Below are 19,274 nucleotides of genomic sequence, written 5' to 3' on the forward strand. Positions count from 1 at the left end.
GAAATATAGGTACACACAGCAACTTAGATGACTCTCAGGGGCATTATGCTGAGTGAAATGAAAGAAGGTTGTTTCAAAAGGCTGTGTACTGTGTGATCATTTATATGACAGTTTATCAAAGGCAAAACCGTAGTGATGGAGAACAGATCAGAAGCTGCCAGGGTTAGAGGTGGGGGGAGTTATGACTACAGTGGGAGAACACAGCACGAAGGACTTTTTTGGGGGTGACTGAACTGTTGTGCATCCTGATTTTGGTGGTGGTTATTCAAATCTATACGCGAATTAACATTTATAGAACTGTAAACCAAAACAACCAAATTTACTATATGTTAATTAAAAAATAAAATTAAAACTAAAACTTCAAGAAATAAAGAGCATTGTGGAGAGCATCCTAGTATCTAGGGATATAAGCTGGCTTGGCCCCAAGTGCTGCCTGTCTGGCCCTTCTCTTGGGGCAGAGTATGTACACCTAGCTCTCGTCCTCTTCCTGGGCCATCATCACTCACTGGCATTTCTCTTCCTTATGTTAGATTGGAGCTGGAGGGAGCATCACTGGGCTGAAGTTTAACCCTCTCAATACCCACCAGTTTTTCACCTCCTCAATGGAGGGAATGACTAGGCTACAAGACTTTAAAGGCAACACTCTCCAAGTTTTTACCAGCTACAGCATCTGCAAGTGAGTAGTTTAGTTGGGAAAAGGGCTTCTAGGCTCTTGGTATAGTTCTGGGGAGAGCATCCAGATCCCATTTCTTTTACCCAAACCTACAATGAAAGGAAAGGTGTTAGCCATTTTCCAATCTTCCCCCTCTTCTCAAACTCTTCAGCTGTTCTTACTGTGGTCCAGGTGGGTTACTGGTTTGGGGAGGAGTTCTGGAGCCTCAGCTTACCTGTAAGTCATTCCTATATTAGATGAGACCTTGATTTTCACTGGACAAATCAACATGATGTTGGCCCAGAAAGCCACTTAAAGCCAAGAGCAGGAACTAAGAACTTAAGATTTCATTTTCTACATTCACTGGGGTGTAATGACCTGACCAGTTCCATGATGGAAGCGTAAATTGATAGAATCACGTCCATAAAGAACTTTGGACACCCCAAGAGCAAGTGGCTGCAGAAATTAAAAAATGCTTGTCACTTCAATTTCTAGTAGAGACATGACCTTGCTTCCTAAGGAATTGAGGGTGTGGGGGTCTAACTAGCACCGTTATCCTGGGCTGCCCCACGGGGGGAAGAATACATGAGTAGTCAGGACAGGTGATGGCGTAGACTCAGCTCGAGGTTTCTCTTCCACAAGAAACCCTCTGAAATTGATAGGGGATGCAAAAGGCAGAGTAGCAAGGATTTGATTATATGAGAGAAACGTGAATCTGAGCTGTCCAGACTGGGTATTGAGATCCCTGAAGCACTCCCGCTCCCCATCCCCTTAATGAGTCAGGGACCAAAAATGTAAGACAGCTTCTGGGTTGTGTGTGCTTTCTTCTCTAAATGCTCAGAAGGGGGCAGAAGTTCCTTTCTAGCCAGCTCTCAGGAACAGAGCTGGGCAGTCCCTGTTTGGTTTGTCACCTTCTTTAGCCCAACAGGTAGAAAGTGAAGGGAGAAAGCTATAAAGGAGTCTTCATGAGAACCTAGGGCTATAGGGGCCAAGCTAGCTCAGGGACTTGCCTTATGGCTCAGAGGTTTGGCTGCTTCAGGGACTCTTGTACTTGCCGAGGATCCTGGGTAACTGGACACATTTATAAGCCTCTTAACGCTCATACCCTCTGTCTGGACAGCAGACAAGCCTGAGTATTCTTTACTGGGAGTCCATGGTAAGACATTCATTCAATAAATATTTATTGAATGTCTACTATGCGTCAGATACTGGAGCAACAGCAGTGAGTAAATGGACCTTGCCTCTATCCCCAAGAATCTTACAGCACAGTCTCTCCCCCCAGCTTCTGGTTTTGCAGCCTGGATGTGTCTGCCACAAGCCGAGTGGTGGTCACAGGAGACAATGTAGGGAACGTGATCCTGCTGAACATGGACGGCAAGGAGGTGCGTTCTTGGGAGCTTGGGTCCTCCCTCTCCTTCCCTTATCCCCAGCCTCCGTTCTCTGCCTCCACCTGAACCGAGCTCTTCTCTGCAGCTTTGGAATCTGAGAATGCACAAAAAGAAAGTGACCCATGTGGCCCTGAACCCATGCTGTGATCAGTTCCTGGCCACAGCCTCTGTAGATCAAACAGTGAAAATCTGGGACCTGCGCCAGGTTAAAGGGAAATCCAGCTTCCTCTACTCGCTGCCACACAGGCATCCTGTCAACGCAGGTGTGATATACCAGACCTCATCCTGCAGACCCTGCCCACCCTACTGCTTCTGCGGTTTTCTCTCAAAGTTTAGGAGCCTCTGGGTCAGATTTTTATCCTCCATAGCAGCCAAAATGACATCTGGGAACCTTTCTGACTCTAGCTGCCCTCATCGGCTGCTGAGTTTCTAGGATGTTTTTGTTCACAGCCCAGATTCACCTCTTCCCTTCCACCCCTGTCTAGAGAGGAGTGAGAGGGAGGGTGCTCCCACGAGAGCAGTCTTGTGAAGGCCAGGACAACAGGGGGCCCGTGGTTCCTTCAGCTCAGGGGCTTTTCACTTGCCAGCTCATTTCAGTCCCGATGGAGCCCAGCTGCTGACCACTGACCAGAACAGTGAGATCCGGGTTTACTCTGCCTCCCAGTGGGACCGCCCCCCGAGCCTGATCCCGCACCCTCACCGCCACTTCCAGCACTTGACGCCCATCAAGGTAAGTAAAGAGTCTTGATCATGAGGACAGATTGAGCCTGCCCAAGGTAGAGAGAAGGTGCAGACAGAAGCAATTAATCCCAGATCTCTTCCTGCCCTGATATAAAGTGGTCTCTTATTCCCTGGCTTGTTCTGCTTCTTTTGTCCCACTTCTGCAATCCCATTTTGCTGAGTTTTGTCTTTATTTTTTATGTTTATTATGGTGGCATTGGTTAATGAAGTATTGTCTTTCTGATAAGCTATTTTCCAGCCCCGATTTCCTCGCCGTGGGCATTTTCTAAGATGCTGACCCTCTGTTCTGCCCTATCAGTCACCCTGTGTGTGGTTCATCTATAAGCTAACCTCGGCCTTTCTTTTTTTTAATAGGTTTTTTATTTTTTAATTACAGTCGGCATATGATGTTATATTAGTTTCAGGTGTACAACAGTGATTAGAGGTTTACATAACTTACAAAGTGATAACCCTGACAAATCTAGTACCCATCTGAACCCATACAGTTAATACAATATTGTTTATATTTCTTATGGTATACTTTACATCCCCATAACTATTCGTAACTACCAATTTGTACTTCTTAATCCCATCTACTTTTTCTCACACACACACACACACACACACACACACCCCCGCCAACCCACTTTCCATCTGCTAACCATCAAAATGTTCTCTCAGTTTTTTTGTTCTATAGTTTCCATATGTAAGTAAAATCACATGGCATTTGTCTTTCTTTGTCCAACCTAGTCCACTCATCACAGGACCCTCCAGTTCCGTTCATGTTGTTGCAGATGGCGAGATTTCATTGTTTTTAGGGCTGCAACCTCATCCTTCTTGTTAACAGCCTCTCCAGCCTCAGTCCCCAAGGCTTACAATCTTTGAATCCTGTGATTCCTTCCTGCCCATGCCCTCCTAAGCAGTGTGAACTCTGCCAGTTCTTCCACTCTACATTTATATTCTTTTCTAGAACCACAGCCCCTCTTCAGACCTCCAGGTTTCATACCTGTACTTCTTTGGCCAGTATAGCACAGTGGCGGGGGCACCAGCTTCAGGCAGGCAGACCCCAACCCACTGTTAGAATCTTGGGCAAATTACTTCAAGTTTGGCTCTCAGTTTCCTTATCCATAAAAAGGGAATAATAGTATCTGACAGCTGTCGTCAGGCTGAATCAGTGTACTCAAAGCCCATGGCATGGCGCCATGCCTGGTGCCTGGTGGGCACTCAGTAAAACAATGATGATTCACTATTGGTGTGATCCCCACATACCTCTAATCAAATCCAAGCTCTTACTAGCAAGGCCCTTTGCCATTTGTGTTTCCACGGATCCGTCTGTTCTCATCCCTCGCTTCATACCCAACCAAGCCAACTTACAGCTTCCCAGGTGTGACTCGTTTGTGACTTACTTCCAAGCCATTGCATTTGTCTTCCTTCTTGCTTACCATATCTTTCCTTCTTCAAAACTTCCTTGTTAAGTTTCTTAGAAAAATCCCATCCAATCTGTCATTCCAGTAACAATCAGATTTGTTTTGAGTGGGGTAATCTGGGGAACACAGGTTTCCTTCTCTTTTCAGCCACTAGCCATTTTCTGCTCAACTCTCCATCATTCACATTGATGGAAGAGATAGTAGTGGGGTGACTTGAGAACTTATGTCCTATTTGGCTTTGGTTACCAGTGGTCTTTTGCTTTGTTGTAGGTTACCTCTTTGGTTAATGTCCGGGTCAGTCTGACATTAAAACATTTATCAGTTGCTATGATCTCAAGGGAGAGAAGGCCTGAAGGTATCTTAAGGGCCAGGGAGGCCAGCTAGGAATTTAAAATTTGCAATGGTAGATGTACGTGCAATTGAAAACCATTCTTGTAGTTTCGGTGTAGATCCCATCTTCATGATTAAATTGTTGGCAACGGTATTAACAATCGTTAGTGGTAAAGAATACTTTTGATATGCCTCTTAATAGTGTTCTGCATTTACTCTCGTGACCAGTTTCTCCATCTCCTAGGCAGCCTGGCATCCTCGGTACAATTTCATTGTTGTGGGCCGATACCCAGATCCTAATTTCAAAAGCTGTACCCCCTATGAATTAAGGACAATCGATGTATTTGATGGAAGCTCAGGGAAGTTGATGCATCAGCTCTATGACCCAGAATCTTCTGGTATCATTTCGGTGAGGCTCGGGCCCTCAAATGATGGGAGGAAGCAGGGATTCAACCTACCTTATTGACCAAAAATTATCATAAATTTGTCCTCTTGTGGCCTTTGCACAATACCTTCACCCCCTCTTCATACTTATCCTCTTATCTTTGCAGCTCAATGAGTTCAATCCTATGGGAGACACGCTGGCCTCTGTGATGGGTGAGTGAAGTAGGCTGTATTTCAGACTGACTTAAGCCCAACCTTACTCCCCAAGGTTTAGTGCAGGCTAACCTCACTAGCCCTGCCACATTCACTCCATGACACCAGTCAGTAAAGAAGATAACCAGGAGCAGTGGCCTCTTAGCCTAGCTAGGCTCTCCACCCCCTCTTGCTTTGTCTTAGTCATGGTAATGGCTGGCTGCTGTCCAGTTTCTTGGTATTTCCTTCCCAAGTTCTAGGTTCCCTAGGCCAGCCCTAAGCTCTGAGACTGATAATGGAAGATAAGAGTCAGACTGGTTTCACTCCTCCTAGGTTATCACATTCTCATTTGGAGCCAAGAGGAAGCTGGGATGCAAAAATGAGACATTAAAGAAGGTATGGATCAAGCCAGGGCTTGGAGCCACATAAAAACAAGTCCTGCGAGAAGAGGTGGCTATGTGTTAAGGGCCAAAGGCATCCAAGTCTTAGGACTGGAGCAGGGATGCTGTGGCATGGAATACTGTGTGGCGGCGACACTGGCATGTTATTGCTCTAGACTTAGCTCTGGAAACTTCTCCAGAGTTGGTGACTCAGTTGCCCCAAGGGTCCCTGCTTGTATCTAGCCTGGAGCCAAACTTCTCCTGGAGCCAAGGAACTTTTCTTCTTCCTGACATGTGACGGCAGAGTGATCAGGTGGTGGTTTTTGATATGTGTTCACTATTGACATGGCCAATAAAATCATACCCAACTAAGCTTCTGTGTGGACCTTTTAGGACTGACCTGGTCAGAGGGCTCTTTGGGTCCCCAAAATGAAGAAAAGGCACAGAAACAGTGTAAGAGTCTAAAACTTTCATTTTCTCAAGCTGCCTCAGCTCTAGTCTGGGTCATAGTCAATAGTTATCCAGCTCACAACCTGCATTTACCTCACATCCCTGAAGACCCCAGGCCAGCTGAGAGAGATAGTACTTTCATGACTCTGTACCACAATTTACTCTCCTCCCAGGTTCCCCACGCCCTCCCAGGTACAAATGCCCTTCCATCCTGCTCAGGCTGCAGGGGTGACCAGGATACCTGAAGCATTATGTCTGACTCTAATGGTGGCTCCAGCTAAACAAAGGAAAATTTGATTGGCTGACTGTTGGGTAATCTAGTTCCCTGGTGACCATTGTTTGTACCCCCAATGTTGTGCAATGTTAAGCACTGAAAGGCAAAACTGTATCCTCTGAGCCATTTGCCAAGGATTCCAGGCTCCAAGAGAAAGAGCAGGACTTGATGGAGGGGTGAGGGTGGGGAGCCCAAGGCAGATCAAGCACCAACTCCTTCATTTAGTTTAATCCTAGGTCTGGAGCAAAACTTGAATTCCTTTTCTACATTTCAGGTCCTTAGGGAGCATGGAGGCGGCAAATCCTGTTTGGAGAGAGCCAGTGTCCAACACAGTACTTGGTAAACATCAGGCACATGAATATTGAGTGACAGGTGCCATGGGCCAAGCCAAGCCCGACTTGTTCATCTACGCTGGGGTAAAATCAGGGAGGCCCAACCCAGGGTCTCCTGTCCATGGGCTGGGAGCAGCAACAGTCAGGAGTAAGGGCCAAGCCCACCTCCCCTAGGAGGCAGAGGGAAGGGGGCTGAGTGGTTGTCAGGCGTGATCCTCCCCATCTGCAACGTGGCGGTAGCCAGGAGGCTGGGCCTGCATCCGGAAGAGGACGGTGAGTAGTAGCACTATGAGAAGGAAGAGGATGGAGCCACATACAGCCAAGGCCACGATCACCTCTGGGCATGGGGATGGGAAGAAAAAGGGCAGGTCAGCGTTCATTCAACAAATATTTGAGTGCCTACCATATGTCAGGTGCTTTTCTTACAATGGGTATATCCATGGTTAGTGACAAATGCCATAAAGCAAAGCAAGGTAAGGAGAGAAGGATGGAGAGGTAGGTCAGTCTGGGAAGGCGTCACTGAGGATAATGTGAACAAAGACCTGGAGTCACTTAGTGAGACATACAAAGATCTAGGGAGAGTGTCCAGTGGCAGGGGTGGGGGTGGGGAGTAGACTGGAAAGAAATGTAAAAGGCTGATATGGGAAGAGATTGGCATGTGTGAGATTCATCGAGAAAGTATCGTTAGAGCAAAGTAAGTGGTGGCAAGTAAAAGATGAGAGTGGAGGACCAGGCTGACTGGGGCCTGAAGGCCATGGTGAAGAACTTGGATTTTATCCCAAATGTGATGGGAAGCCACTGGAAGATGCTGAGAAGGGTGGTGATGCAAAATGATTTACATTTTAAAGAAAGTAACTCTGCTGTGCTGAGAGACTGGTAGAAACAAGAGAATCAGAACATTAGGAAGCTTATCAATAGTTCAGGCAAGAGATGATGGTAGATTGGACTAAAGCAAGAGCATGTATTTTAAAGGCTGAGATGATAGCATCTGCTAGTGGATTGGTTGTGGGGTCTAAGAGAGTAGTCAAGATAACTCCTAGGATTATACCATGTAACTAGGTGACTAACGTGGCATTTACTAAGACTGGAAAGCCTGGAGGAAGAACAGATTTGGTTTCAGACATCAACTTTGAGATCTCACATCCATATAGAGATCTCAAGTCAGGAGCTGGCTAGATATGTTAGTCTAGCTTAGAGAAGAGATCATGTATCTGTGAGTCATAAAAAGACCAAACCTCACATAGAGATGGTACGTAAAGCCATGAGGTTGGATGAGATCACCTTGGGAGTGGGCATCGATGGGGAAAGGGCCAGGATGAGCCCTGGGCCAACCACTGTTTAGCGGGGAGCAGCCAGTAAGGAAGCTGCCTATAAGAAAAACCAGAGAAGTCAAGAATTTAAGGAGGAAGTGACCGATTTTATGTAATGCTGCTGAAAAATGAGAGACGCTGACTAAGAATTGGTCACTGACTTTGGGAAGAGAAAGTCATTGGTCCTAACAAAAGTGGCTTCAGTGGAGTAGAAGGTGACATAAGACTGAGAGAATGGGCAGTGAGGAAGCAAAACCAGAGTCTAGGCAACTCACTGAAGGATTGTATTCTAACAAGGAACAGAGAAACAGAGTGGTAGATGGGGGCCTGAGAGGTTTTTGTTGGGCTTTTGAGATGGGGCTGACCTAATAGAGAGGAAACACTGACATCAGAGGTCCTGCAGAGGTGAGAAGAGACGGGCCCAGAGTATAAATGGAGAGGTTGGCCTTAAGTAGCTGCTTGTACCAGCAAGTAAGTTGGAAGATCTAGTGGTGGGAGAATGGGGCAATTCTTTCCTGATTGCTTTTATTTTCTCAGTGTATAAGAAGTGAGGGCATCACCTGAGCACGAGGGGTAAGAAGAAGGTGAAAAATGGCCTCAGGGTGGGGAAGTGAACGGTCATGGGAAATAGGAAAGATGGCTGGAAGTGCGACAGCTCTCTTGAGACCTGTGGATATGAATTTAAAGTTGTTCTGGAACACGACTAGCACAAGCAAGCAGCAGCTCACCTGTGTCTGCAGGACCACTTGCCAGCTGGCATTCCTGCTGCCAATCCTTGGGCACGACAGGCTCTGTGAGGCGAAGGAAGTCCTGCAGTGGGCAGCGGTGAGAGCAGCCAGGCAGGCTGAGCGGCCAGGGGGCCTTGTTACTCTCATTCCGAAAGTACATCTCCACTGAGAAATTCCTGAGAGTTGATAGGAGACAAGATGAAAGCCGGTCACCAGGCCTTTAATGGAGTCCTTGGACTGCCTGCAGCCACCACGCAAGTACCCCTCCAGCGGGCAGACTGGTAACTCCACTCACCCATTATCTTCCTGGTACAGTTCAAATATGTGGCAGGAGGCATAGGGGGCTTGTTCACCATTGTAGACATACAGCGCCATTTGCAACGCAACCAGGGTCGTGTCGTGCTGTAAGGGACAGGATCTCCCCATTAACACTGCTCTCCCGCAACCCCCAAGCACTGAATAGAGAAGAAATCCAGCTCCTTGCTTGACGTTAGCATGCTGGGGACTATGGGAGCTTACCGCAGAGTAAACCAGCAGCTTAGGGAGTTGGGAGGAGGTTGCCATCAGGGTCAGGTTCGTCCGTATCTGAGCCAGCAGGACTCCTGAAAGAGAAAAGTCCCCAGTGTCAGTGGCTGCAGCCATCACTGTCCTCTGATCAGACCTATCTGTGGTCCTCTCACTCGCTGCTAGTCCTGGTGTGATCACCAGCACAGAGAACTCTTTAGATACATGTAGGAACTATATATCGCACGCTATGCTCTTTAAACAACTTTCAGATTTACAGAGAGAAGTAAGATAAAACTAGTTCTTTATACTTCAACGCAGATGTAGAAACCTGTCCATTTATAAATGAGCCATGAGGCCTTGCCCATGTTTGAAGAATTCTTCCAATTTGGAAAAATATAAACTTCAGATTGCTTCAGAATGCACAGATGGTTGGTGGCTCCAGACCAGGAGAGCTCTGCCATATGCAGGCTCTGAAAACCACTGAGATGTCAAAAAGGTTTGACAGCTGGCACTCCCTCGGGTGCTCAAATCAGGAACTGGCATGCATATTACTCAGCCTTTCAAAGTGGCCCCCAGTGGTTGTCTGGAGGGAGGCATTCGTTTAAGGGGGAAGGGTCTTCTGACATGGGTGAAACTTAAGAATATGATTGGCAGAAAAGAAGCATGCAAACCTGATTTTGGTCATTCGTACAGTGACAAACATGCTAAGCATTCGGAGAAGTGGGAAGACTGACCTGATGACTGGGGGGCTCTGGTTTTTAAAAAGCAGAGAATTTCAGATGGAAAAGTGAGACGCCCCCAATAGATTTTTAATGGTGTAGGGTCCTGAGGAGGGGAGTGACATGCTGCTCTTGTCACTCACCCCCCTGAAGCCGGGCCTTCTCTGCCTGCTCGTAGATCCCGAAGAGGAAGCGGAAGCTGAAGTCCTTTAGCCGGCTCAGACGCTGCATGGTTTGGGATGAGGCCCAGGGCGGCAGGACCAGCCCGTGTGTTTTCTGCATATCGCAGCGGGCAGGTTAGCTTCCCAGGCCTAGGCCAGAGTCTCTCCCAGGGCATCTCTGTTCCCCAGTGACAAGGTGCCTGTGTGTGTGTGTGAAGGGAAGGAGAGGAGAGGAGAGGAGAGCTGAGGCAGAGGGACTGTAACCAGAGACATGGTGGACAGTTAAGGCTGCAGGGCACGGGAAAGGAGGCTCAGGCACAAAAGCATGACTCAGCAAAATGGAGTCAGATACCACCAGTGCTCTGGGTGGAGAGGGACAGAAACTGCTGACCATTAATAAACTATTTCCCACTCTGGGGTTCTTTTTTACCACTGAGGGAATTTCCTTGTTTCACAAGAAGCAGGCGACTTGCCTGAACCTCCCCAGTGGGAATGGTAGCCAGGCACTGTATTCTACTTGTCCTGGTCACTTGGGCCTGCTGAATGTGAGAACAGTTACATTGGGGACCCTAAGCAGACTCACCTCACAGAAGAGTGTGTCGTAGACATTCCAGACGGTCTCCAACGTCAAGTCCGTTAGCCCTGTCTCGTTGGCCACCATATCCAGAAATTGCTATGAAAAATGGATCAGGGGATCAGTCCTGCCCTGGGAGAAAGGACAGTGTGATGACCCTCCACCTCAGCCCCACTCACTGCATTCTGAATACTCTCATTCTGATACTCTGGGGTCTGCCGGGTCTCGTTCTGCAGCTGCTCGTAACGGGGACATGGACCCAATGGGAACTTCAGCAGCTGCAGACCAAAAGTGGGAAGCAGAGGCAGAGGAGTCGGTGATCAGCAGGCCCATGGCCAGAGCTGTCCCTCTCACTGCCTTCTGGGAAGGGCTGGCCAGTCTTACCCTGTCCTCGGTGATGGGCACAGTGTGGACAGGGATAGGCTGCCAAGAGATGTTTGGGTTGAAGCGCTGCATCCCACTGGGAGGGAAGAGTCCAGCCAAGTTGGCCTCAGCACTCATGAGAGTACGGTCAAAGTCTGTGCTTCGCACATAAACCTGCAGATGTGATAACATGAGTCTCACCTGTGGGTGTGGGGTGGGGGGCCCTAAGGGGAGAACTTGTTCTTGATGGTTACCCAGCAAATTGTAACCCCACCATGCATCTGGCCCTTGCACCCTCTCTGGCCCTCCCCATCCCTCCTCCCAGCAAATGCCCAAACACTCAACTGGGGACTAGCTGTTACATTCAGAATGGCTCCTATAGGAATGGCTCCAGTTCAAATGCCCCTCCCAGGCCAAAGTGCTTAGTCAGAAGGCTGGGGTCTGTTTATAATGCCTGTCTCCCTATCTAGGCCAGGATCTTTGAAGGCAGAAACTATCTCAATGTACACCCCCTTTTATAAACTGGCTTAGAAACTAAAGAGAGGAAATAAGATAAAGAACAGAGATAAATGCTTGTAGAAAAGGGAGGAGGAAGCTGTAGGAAAGGGCAAGATCAGGGTAGAGCTGGCCCTCAAGGGAACAATAACAACATCTAGAGAGTCTTGAGACAGCTATGGCTGAGTGGTAACCAGAGGAACAGCTATCCCCATCCTTCGGATGGAGAGAGGGCCTCAAGGAGCCAGCACACTTGCCAGTCTTTCCTGGCATGCTCTCTCTTTGTATGTCTTCCCTGCTACCTTTATTTCTTGGTCCTGTGTGATTTATCATCTGTCACCCCCACTACATTCTGAGCTCCACAAAGACGTCAAATGCAAAGTGTTCATTCACATAGTGCTTGGCCCATAGTAGAGACTTGATAAGTGTCTTGGATGGAAAGCCTGAGTTCACAGTCAGAAACTACTCTGCCAGACCCTCCTTAAGTCTGAACTTAGATGCTTGATAAGTTTTGCTTCTTCCCAGGTAAGCATGGCAACTCAGCATTTAGGGTTTATTTTAGACAGCCCTGGGATATCTTGTCCTGTGGTGTAAACAAAACTGCATGGAGGGAGGCCAAAGTGCCCAGCCTCACCCTTAGGCTCCCTAAGGACCAACGCTGAGGATGGCACATCGCATTCCCCTTGCTTCTTGAGCTCCCACCCTTACCTCTTGACGGTGGTAAGAGGTGTTAAGAAAGCCATGGTAGCGCTGCCGCAGAGCCTGGCCCAGCTCCCAGTGCTGTAGCATCCCCTCCTATGGGCAAACCAAAGGGTGAAGAGGGTTCAGAGGAAAGGATGGTTTGCAAGTCTCACAAGGCTTAGGCACTGCTGCTTTCCAAGTTTATTCTTGGCAGGAAGTAGGAGTGGATTAATTTGATACCAGTAGTCAATACATGGCCAATTGTGGGTGGCACTGTCTTGGGCACAGGAAAGTAAGCTTAAGAAATCTGATCAAAGTCAGCACCTATGTGAGACGAGGCAGTTTGGTGGGGACCCAAGTTCTACAGCTCATGCTAAGGAAGGACTGACTTCTGACCCACCTTGGTTAGCTGACCAAACCCCTGGGGCCATTCGTCTTCCTGGTAGGGGTCCTTGGGATATGTTTTAACTGGTGACCGGTCTCCATGTCGATACAGCTAAGGAAAGAAAATGATTTGCCTAAGGGTCAGAAGGGTCTCCTTGATGGAGACAGAGAGCCCAATTTTGCCCCATGTTGGGGAGGGAAGTTTCACTCCCTTTGAGAAGCCTTAATTCTACCCACTGCAAAAGACCCCAACTCAGAAGTTGGTAATTGCCTTCAGGTTCCAGAATTCATTGGCTAAGCAATGACACCGGAGACCATAAACAAAACTAAAGATACATATGGTTAAGGAAAAGAGAAAAACAATGTCAATGGTGGGGAGAACTGGAAAAAAGATCACCAAGTTTCTGTAGGGGTGAGTCTCTTAACCATTCAATTACATCCCTGTTCCAGGGCAGATTCATCCGACCTATCCCTTGATATAGAACTTCTTACCCGCTATACCCCCGCCAAAAAAAAAAAAAAAAAAAAATCCAGGGCTCCGTATGAATTCCGAACCCTGACTCCCAACCCCGCAGGTCAGTCGTTTCCTAAACCAGCTTCTTCTCCAGACCCCCTACCCTAGCACAAGCCCCGCCCCTCCCTCTACCAGCAAGCCCGTGCCCTTCTAATTCGAGCGAGCCCTTTGGCGACCTCATCTCTCATTACCAAAGTAACGAAGCGCAGACTCCGGGCCTGGGTGGGTGTCATCACCATCAGGTTCACGCCAAGAATCAGCTGGAGAAGAGCCGCCTGGATCCAACCAAACTGCCCGCCCGCCATCACCGTTATAGTCTATGCAGCAAAGAGACTGGAACCCGTTGGGCAGCACCTGCAGCAGCCACCCGGACGCACCCTTAAGGACACACGCCGGAAGTGCGCTCGCCGCCATCTTGCTAAAGGAGGGGCAGGGATGGTACGAGAAAGAGGAATCTAGGAGGAACTGCTTCTAGGGAACTGGTGATCTGGCCTTGGCGGATGAGTGTAGGAATGTAGCGCGACCTCACATGTCCGAAAAGGCTTGAAGACTTTGTCTTGGTAAAGAGAGCACTGAACTCGGGTTTGCCTCTGCCAGCGGAAACGCTGTACCAAGGTGGCGCTTGCACAGGGCCGGACTGTGGCCGGGAGAGCGAGCGCCCCCGAGGGCCCGGGTGCTGCCGGCCTGACCCTAGAGCCAGAGCGGGTGCAGAATTGGGGCGACGGGTGGTATAGGGCGCCTCTCTCCACAACCCTGCCTTCGGGTGGAATTTGAGACTTGGCCCTGGTTCTTTTCCCAGGAAGAGGTCGTGTTTGGGGTGCAGGGCACAGCGTGTAAACAGCCCTTTGGACTCCTTATGTCCTTCAGGTTGGTCCCAGTTTAGCCTACTGCTCATGCGCTGAGCAAAGCTTCAGTTCTCTCACTTTCTCTTACAGTCCTTTCCCTGTCCTCCCACCCGTCTATTTTCAGGTTTACTTCATTAGAATCAGGATGTCATGCCTCTTCCCAAAGAAGTCGAGTTGCACAGTATGTTCAAATTTTGTAAAACCAAAGTAGTGAATCCCTAAGAAGAATGTGAGACCAGTAGGGAGCTATATAAGGGTAAGGGGAAAGAACTTATCAAGTGGGAGTAGATGGTGTTTCCCAGAATCAGAGACCCTCTTGGCATTGGCCATCGGGGTCCAGGTGCAGCCAATTTGGTCTCAAGCTTTGTGACTGATCTTGGAGTGACTCACAAATCTAGGAGGTCAGATCATAGGTCATTGGGATGCTTTGATTCAATCTAGAAGCAAATCACCTCAGATCATCACAAAAATAAAACCTGATCAGAACTATATGGGAGAAAGCAGGGTCATTATCTTGCCCTAAGACTACAGATGCAGTTTTTATATATACCTCAGGATCTAAACTTTGCTGCCAGAGTTGTTACGGAGCAGTGAACAGTGTGAAAGCTGAAGTCCTGGTAGCCAAATAGTTCTTGACCTTATTCAGTCACAAGCTCTTTTATAATCAGATGAAAATTTAGTACCCTCCTGCAGAAAAATGGCCACACACATAAACACTGGTGGTTCACAAAGACCATCCAGAGGCTTCATAAATCAGCATCTTTGAATCCCTGCTCTAACCTAGTCCTCTACAAATAAACCTAGAGAGGAAGGGACTTTTCTAAGGTCACACCGTTTAGGAGAATAAATTAAAATTCAAAAAAACGTTTCCTGATTCTTAGTCAAGAAATCTTTGTAATGGGATATTTCTCACAGGCTACTCAAATTGCATTGCTTAAATATTTGGTGGCCCCAATCCCAGTCAAATAGTTTTTATAATGGACTATTTCTACTCAGACTACATTGCAAAACTATATTTGGTGGTCCCCAAATACCTTCAATAAAGAGATTTTAACAAAGAAAACTTCAAGTTGGTGGGGTCGAATGGGCACAACTAATTGTAAAATACTGCATATTAGAGTTTTCGAGTGGTTTAATATGCCCCTACTCTTCTTGTGGACTAGCCAGACCATTGTGATTTCAGATTGTAAATCTTTGGCTCCCTAAATTTTGGCAAGTAGAACAAAAATTCCTCAAATTCATCTTTTGCCTTCGTACTTGGTCAAATATTTCTACATTCTTTATGCCTGCAAGTATCCCGTGTAGAAAGGATTAATGGAGCCGATATCATTTTAGCTTTCATAGTTAAAAATCCAGAAAGGGTGAGGGTCACACCACAAGTATGTGGTGGAGCCAAGAGCTGAGCCTTGGTTTCTGGACCACCAACTTCTGCATATTTTTACCAGTTGATTCTGTGGTCCCCACACCTTGGTCCCTAACTGCAGATGCAAAAAAAAAAAAAAAAAAAAAAAAAGAGAGAGAGAAAGGAAGGAAGGAAGGGGTGAAGGGGGGTGGGGAAAGAAAGAAAAGAGAGAGAGAAAGAAAAGAAAAGAAAGAAAGACAAAAAAAAAGAAAGAGAAAGAAAGAAAGAAAGAAAGCAAGCAAGCAAGCAAGCAAAAGAAAAGAAAGAAAGAAAAATGTAGTTGGGCAGATAGATGGATATATGGGCCTACCCAGACCAAATAAATAAAATCTCTGAAAGTGAGGCCAGGTTTGGGAACCACTGCTCTACCCTGCATCGGCAGAAGCAAACCTAAATTCAGTGAATTAACCATTTTTACCATCTAGGGAGGCAGTTTTGTGTAAAGAGATGAGGAAGGTAATCTTTTTGCTTGAATTTGAGCTTTTGAGTCAGCCATACCTGTATCCAAATTTGATATTTGCCCTGTCAGTAGTAACTATCTTCTAGGTGAATCACAAAGATACATAATACATGCAGGGCCTAAATAAGTTACTTTTCTTTCCTATTTATCATCTCTGAATTCATTGGTCTGCGAAGCAGGAATTCCTGAGTTGTTTTCAATCTTGCAACTGGAAAGAAGTCATCTGAGGGGCCTGCAAGATACTCCCACACTCTATACTTTTCAAAAATAGAGAGGGAGCCAGAAGCAGTTGCCCTGGTCCATCCTTGCAAACTGTACCTTCTGGCCTGCTTCATGGGAATTTGAGTGCTTTCGAAGGAATTATTCAGTAGTGCATACGATCATGGGCTTGTGAATGTTCCTATTTTTGCCCCAAGGTTCCCCTTGCTGCCATGAGGAGCCTTCAGAGGTTCCAGGGGTCAGAAGTGTGATTTGGAAGATTGCTGAAGGTGTTTCCAGGAATAGCGTCTCCTCTAGGATCCAAGAAACATGGGAAAGACCCCACGGGACTGGGTGGCTTTGCACCTAACATCTCTGTGCTAGCAGGACTATGCTGTGGGGTGGGACTGGCAAAGTGGGACATGATTTCAGCTGCCAATCACCTGATTACTTGCCATGCCTTGGAGGAGAAGACCAGTGGTTGTGATGCAGCATAGGGCAGATTTTCCCAAGTAGGTGGAGCTCAAGCCCTGCACCGAGAGTTCCTGGCTCAGCACGAGAAAGAATTCAAGCACACACTAGAGTTAGAGTCAAAAGGAAAGTTTATTAGAGGAATAATGCTCCATAAACAGCATGGTCTCCTCTCAGAGTCAGCGAGTGAGAGAGGCTGGGAGAGACTCAGGGACAGAGAGAGAGAGAGGGACAGAGTAAAGACACCGAGAGGACTGAGAAAAAGACTGAGAGGGACCCAGAGAATTCCTGCTTCGCAGACCAATGAATTCAGAGATGATAAGTAGGAGAGAATGACATTCTTCCTTTCTGTGAATTGCAGTTTAAAGATTTTGTTTACCCATTTTCCTTTGATGGTATAGATATACAGTGAGAAAAGATAAAAGTATGTAGTGTGAAAAGAGTAGTGTGAAAGGCCTGCTGGCAATTCCCAGCCTTTGATCCATAGGTTCCCCATGCTTTTAGCCAAAAAGAATGAATGATTTTATTTTGTGTAGGACACCACTTAAGGACTCTTTCTGTTTCCCCTTCACTGGTCTGGGTAAATGGTTTGTTAGCAATCCCAGCAGAAATCTTTGTTCTGCAGGTTTCCTCCTGGTATGGCTATAGGGCTGATCAGTGTATTGCGGTCTCTGAATATAGCTTGATTTAACATTTAAAATGTTCTCCTGCGTCCTCTCTACATTTGTTGGTCTCCAGAAACTCTGTGGAGATATTACCAACAGGTTTTGGTCATCCCCCATTTTTCTCTCCCTTCCCCTCTTGGGCGGGGATCACTTCTGAATTCCTGGAACCTGAAGGGGTAGCTCTGGCAGTAATGTTTCCCCTCCCCCACCCCATACTTGAGGCAAGACTGAGGCCGACTCCCTGGCTTGGGGGAGGTGGGACCCTAAGCTGCTTATTCAGCAGCTGGCTCTAGCCTGAGTCAGAGGGCTCCAGATGGGGCTCGTGTGTGGTCCCAGGCTGTGGGGAGACCAGGGAGTTAAGTGAGTGAGAGAGGCTTTTCCCAGCTCCCAGAAGATAAGTCATCAGGCCCAGACCAATGTTCCATCCTAAGTTCCTTATAAGCAGGTGTTTCGATGACATCTCTGACTATGTTCCTATGCTGGAGCTTCTGAGAAAGGGGAATGGCAGAGGAGGGAGCTGGATCAATGACGTGGGTGCCGGGACAGAATAGGTCCAGTTTCTCAGGGCCTTGAGTCCCTGGTTTCTACTTTCCCAGGACAGCTGGAGCCTTTTGAAAATTGAGGAAGGAACATGTGCAAAAGGAATAGAGAGCCTTGTGCTCATGACTCAGAGATGAAAGTGGGAGCCTTGTTGAGGGGCTGACCTTGTGATGAAAGGGAACAAGTAAAAGCTGGAGGCAGAACTTTGAGATGGGGGGTGTCAGAGGGGCTTTTCTGAAATGTGAAAATGAGTACATGGGCAGATTTTGCAACACCACCCAGCCTGCTGTCTTCTCAAGTCTCTGCTCCCCATCCCCCACCTGTTCCCCCTGCCCCGCCCTGTGCTTCCTCCCATCTTTCACCAAGTTTCTGTTTTATTTCTGCTTTTCCCATCCTTATCCCATCCTGCTTCCCCCGCACTCCCCTGTCCACTCTTTCCCTGTTCCCTCTGCCCTCTTCCCTGGTTCCCTGTTCATTTCTGTTTCAGTCCCTCTGGCTGCCTGCCCTGGCCCCCTGTCCTATGTTTTAGTGTGGGGCCCATGGGAACTGGAGTTCACAGCAAAACAGGAAGAGCCTGTAAGCAGGAAGATGGGAGTGGGGCAGGGGGTGAACAGCCAGCAGTAACCTCAGCTCCTCGCCTCCCACATCTGGACTGAAGCATCCTCAGGGCTCTCTGCCTCTCCCACTGCAGCCCCCCAGGCCTGGCTTCTTCCATGTCAGCACTTCACTGGTCCAGCAGACTCGAGAGGCAACAAGACAGGAGCATCCTGGACTCTGACACAGGAGAAAGAAAGAGTACAGGGCCTGGAGGGAGGACATCTGGATTCTGATCCCAGGTTGGCCACTGTGTGTGGTCTTCGAGAAGCCCTTCCATGAGCTTAGGGTTCTTTTTTGTAAAATGGAGCTTGTGTTATTTACTGTCCTTGCTGGGGCTGCTCTAAGGACCGAAAAGATAGTGAGGGGTTCGTATATGGAAATAAGCACTGGAAAGTTAACAATGTACAGATTCAAAGTGATGGGAAGTCTCATAGCTGAAAAGATGGGAAATTTAATGGTAACTGCTATCATTTCTTCAACACTTACTGTGTATCATATATTGTGATATATTGTCTAATTCTCACAAAACCTCATGTGGCAAAAAAAAAAATTATTATTCCTATTTTAAATATTGGGAAACAAGTTCAGAGACATTAAGTAACTTGCTTAATCTTGATCACACAGAGGGAGAGGCAAGGCCAGGATTTGAACCCAAATTTTGAACCCAGAGCCCAAAAGATAAATCAACATGCTGAGATGAAATCGACTAGAGCTAACAAGTATAGGATAAAAGGGAATCATGTTGTTCTCTTATTTATTTAACAAGTGGGATCATAGAGCCTATGCTAGGCCCTGATCCATGGGCTACAGAAGAGACAAAATCAATAAAACATGGTGTCTATCTTCAGGGACAGATCTCATGTTCCAAGCAACAGGGCAGGAACGCTATGGCTATAATCTCCCTAGTCGCTTGACAGAGTCTGCTGTCACTTCCTTAGATGAGGGAACTTGCATACCTTCTCAGGTCCATCCTAGGCTGGTACTTGGGTCACCCACCATCTCTACCTCCACCCATCCAGGCCTGCCATTGCTCCTCTCCTGGCCTCCTTTCAGTGGCCTTCACAGGGCACCCACATTCAGAGTCTCCCAGGAAGGCCCAGCACATGCCTCTGTCCACTCCAGAAGCTCTGC

The 19,274-nt window shown here is 47.5% G+C and overlaps 2 protein-coding genes and 1 long non-coding RNA gene across 6 annotated transcripts in view; 2 read left to right on the top strand and 1 right to left on the bottom strand.

Annotated features, from left to right (window-relative positions):
* DDB2 (damage specific DNA binding protein 2) overlaps positions 1–5,845 on the top strand; it is a 19,558-nt gene extending 13,713 nt beyond the window's left edge. For both annotated transcript variants that reach the window (XM_016146700.2, XM_016146701.2), the window contains 7 exons: positions 531–676; positions 1,935–2,034; positions 2,126–2,303; positions 2,628–2,770; positions 4,762–4,926; positions 5,069–5,114; positions 5,427–5,845. In XM_016146700.2, coding sequence (XP_016002186.1) covers positions 531–676; positions 1,935–2,034; positions 2,126–2,303; positions 2,628–2,770; positions 4,762–4,926; positions 5,069–5,114; positions 5,427–5,476 — 828 coding nt within the window. In that variant the 3' untranslated portion in view covers positions 5,477–5,845. The remainder of the gene's footprint in view (positions 1–530; positions 677–1,934; positions 2,035–2,125; positions 2,304–2,627; positions 2,771–4,761; positions 4,927–5,068; positions 5,115–5,426) is intronic.
* ACP2 (acid phosphatase 2, lysosomal) lies at positions 1,967–13,299 on the bottom strand. Of its 3 annotated transcripts, none has more exons than XM_016146707.2 (11): positions 13,157–13,299; positions 12,468–12,563; positions 12,095–12,181; positions 10,913–11,065; positions 10,708–10,806; positions 10,538–10,627; positions 9,937–10,069; positions 9,087–9,169; positions 8,863–8,969; positions 8,568–8,743; positions 1,967–2,134 (listed from the first exon to the last, which is right to left on the bottom strand). In XM_016146707.2, the coding sequence occupies exons 1-11, from the start codon at positions 13,268–13,270 to the stop codon at positions 2,073–2,075; spliced, it is 1,200 nt and encodes a 399-aa protein (XP_016002193.1). In that variant the 5' UTR covers positions 13,271–13,299; the 3' UTR covers positions 1,967–2,072. The 3 variants fall into 3 exon arrangements, with proteins under 3 accessions (XP_016002193.1, XP_016002191.1, XP_036076748.1); XM_016146705.2 differs by lacking the exon at positions 1,967–2,134 and adding an exon at positions 6,401–6,866; XM_036220855.1 differs by lacking the exons at positions 1,967–2,134; positions 10,708–10,806; positions 10,913–11,065 and adding an exon at positions 6,401–6,866.
* Positions 13,299–15,213, top strand: LOC118602827. Its single transcript, XR_004950874.1, has 2 exons — positions 13,299–13,525; positions 13,935–15,213. It is a non-coding gene; the product is annotated as an uncharacterized LOC118602827 (long non-coding RNA).
* Positions 15,214–19,274: the final 4,061 nt, after the last annotated feature.

The sequence above is a fragment of the Rousettus aegyptiacus genome, unplaced genomic scaffold (assembly GCF_014176215.1).
Source record: "Rousettus aegyptiacus isolate mRouAeg1 unplaced genomic scaffold, mRouAeg1.p scaffold_m13_p_5, whole genome shotgun sequence".
In the NCBI taxonomy this organism is placed as follows: domain Eukaryota; kingdom Metazoa; phylum Chordata; class Mammalia; order Chiroptera; family Pteropodidae; genus Rousettus; species Rousettus aegyptiacus.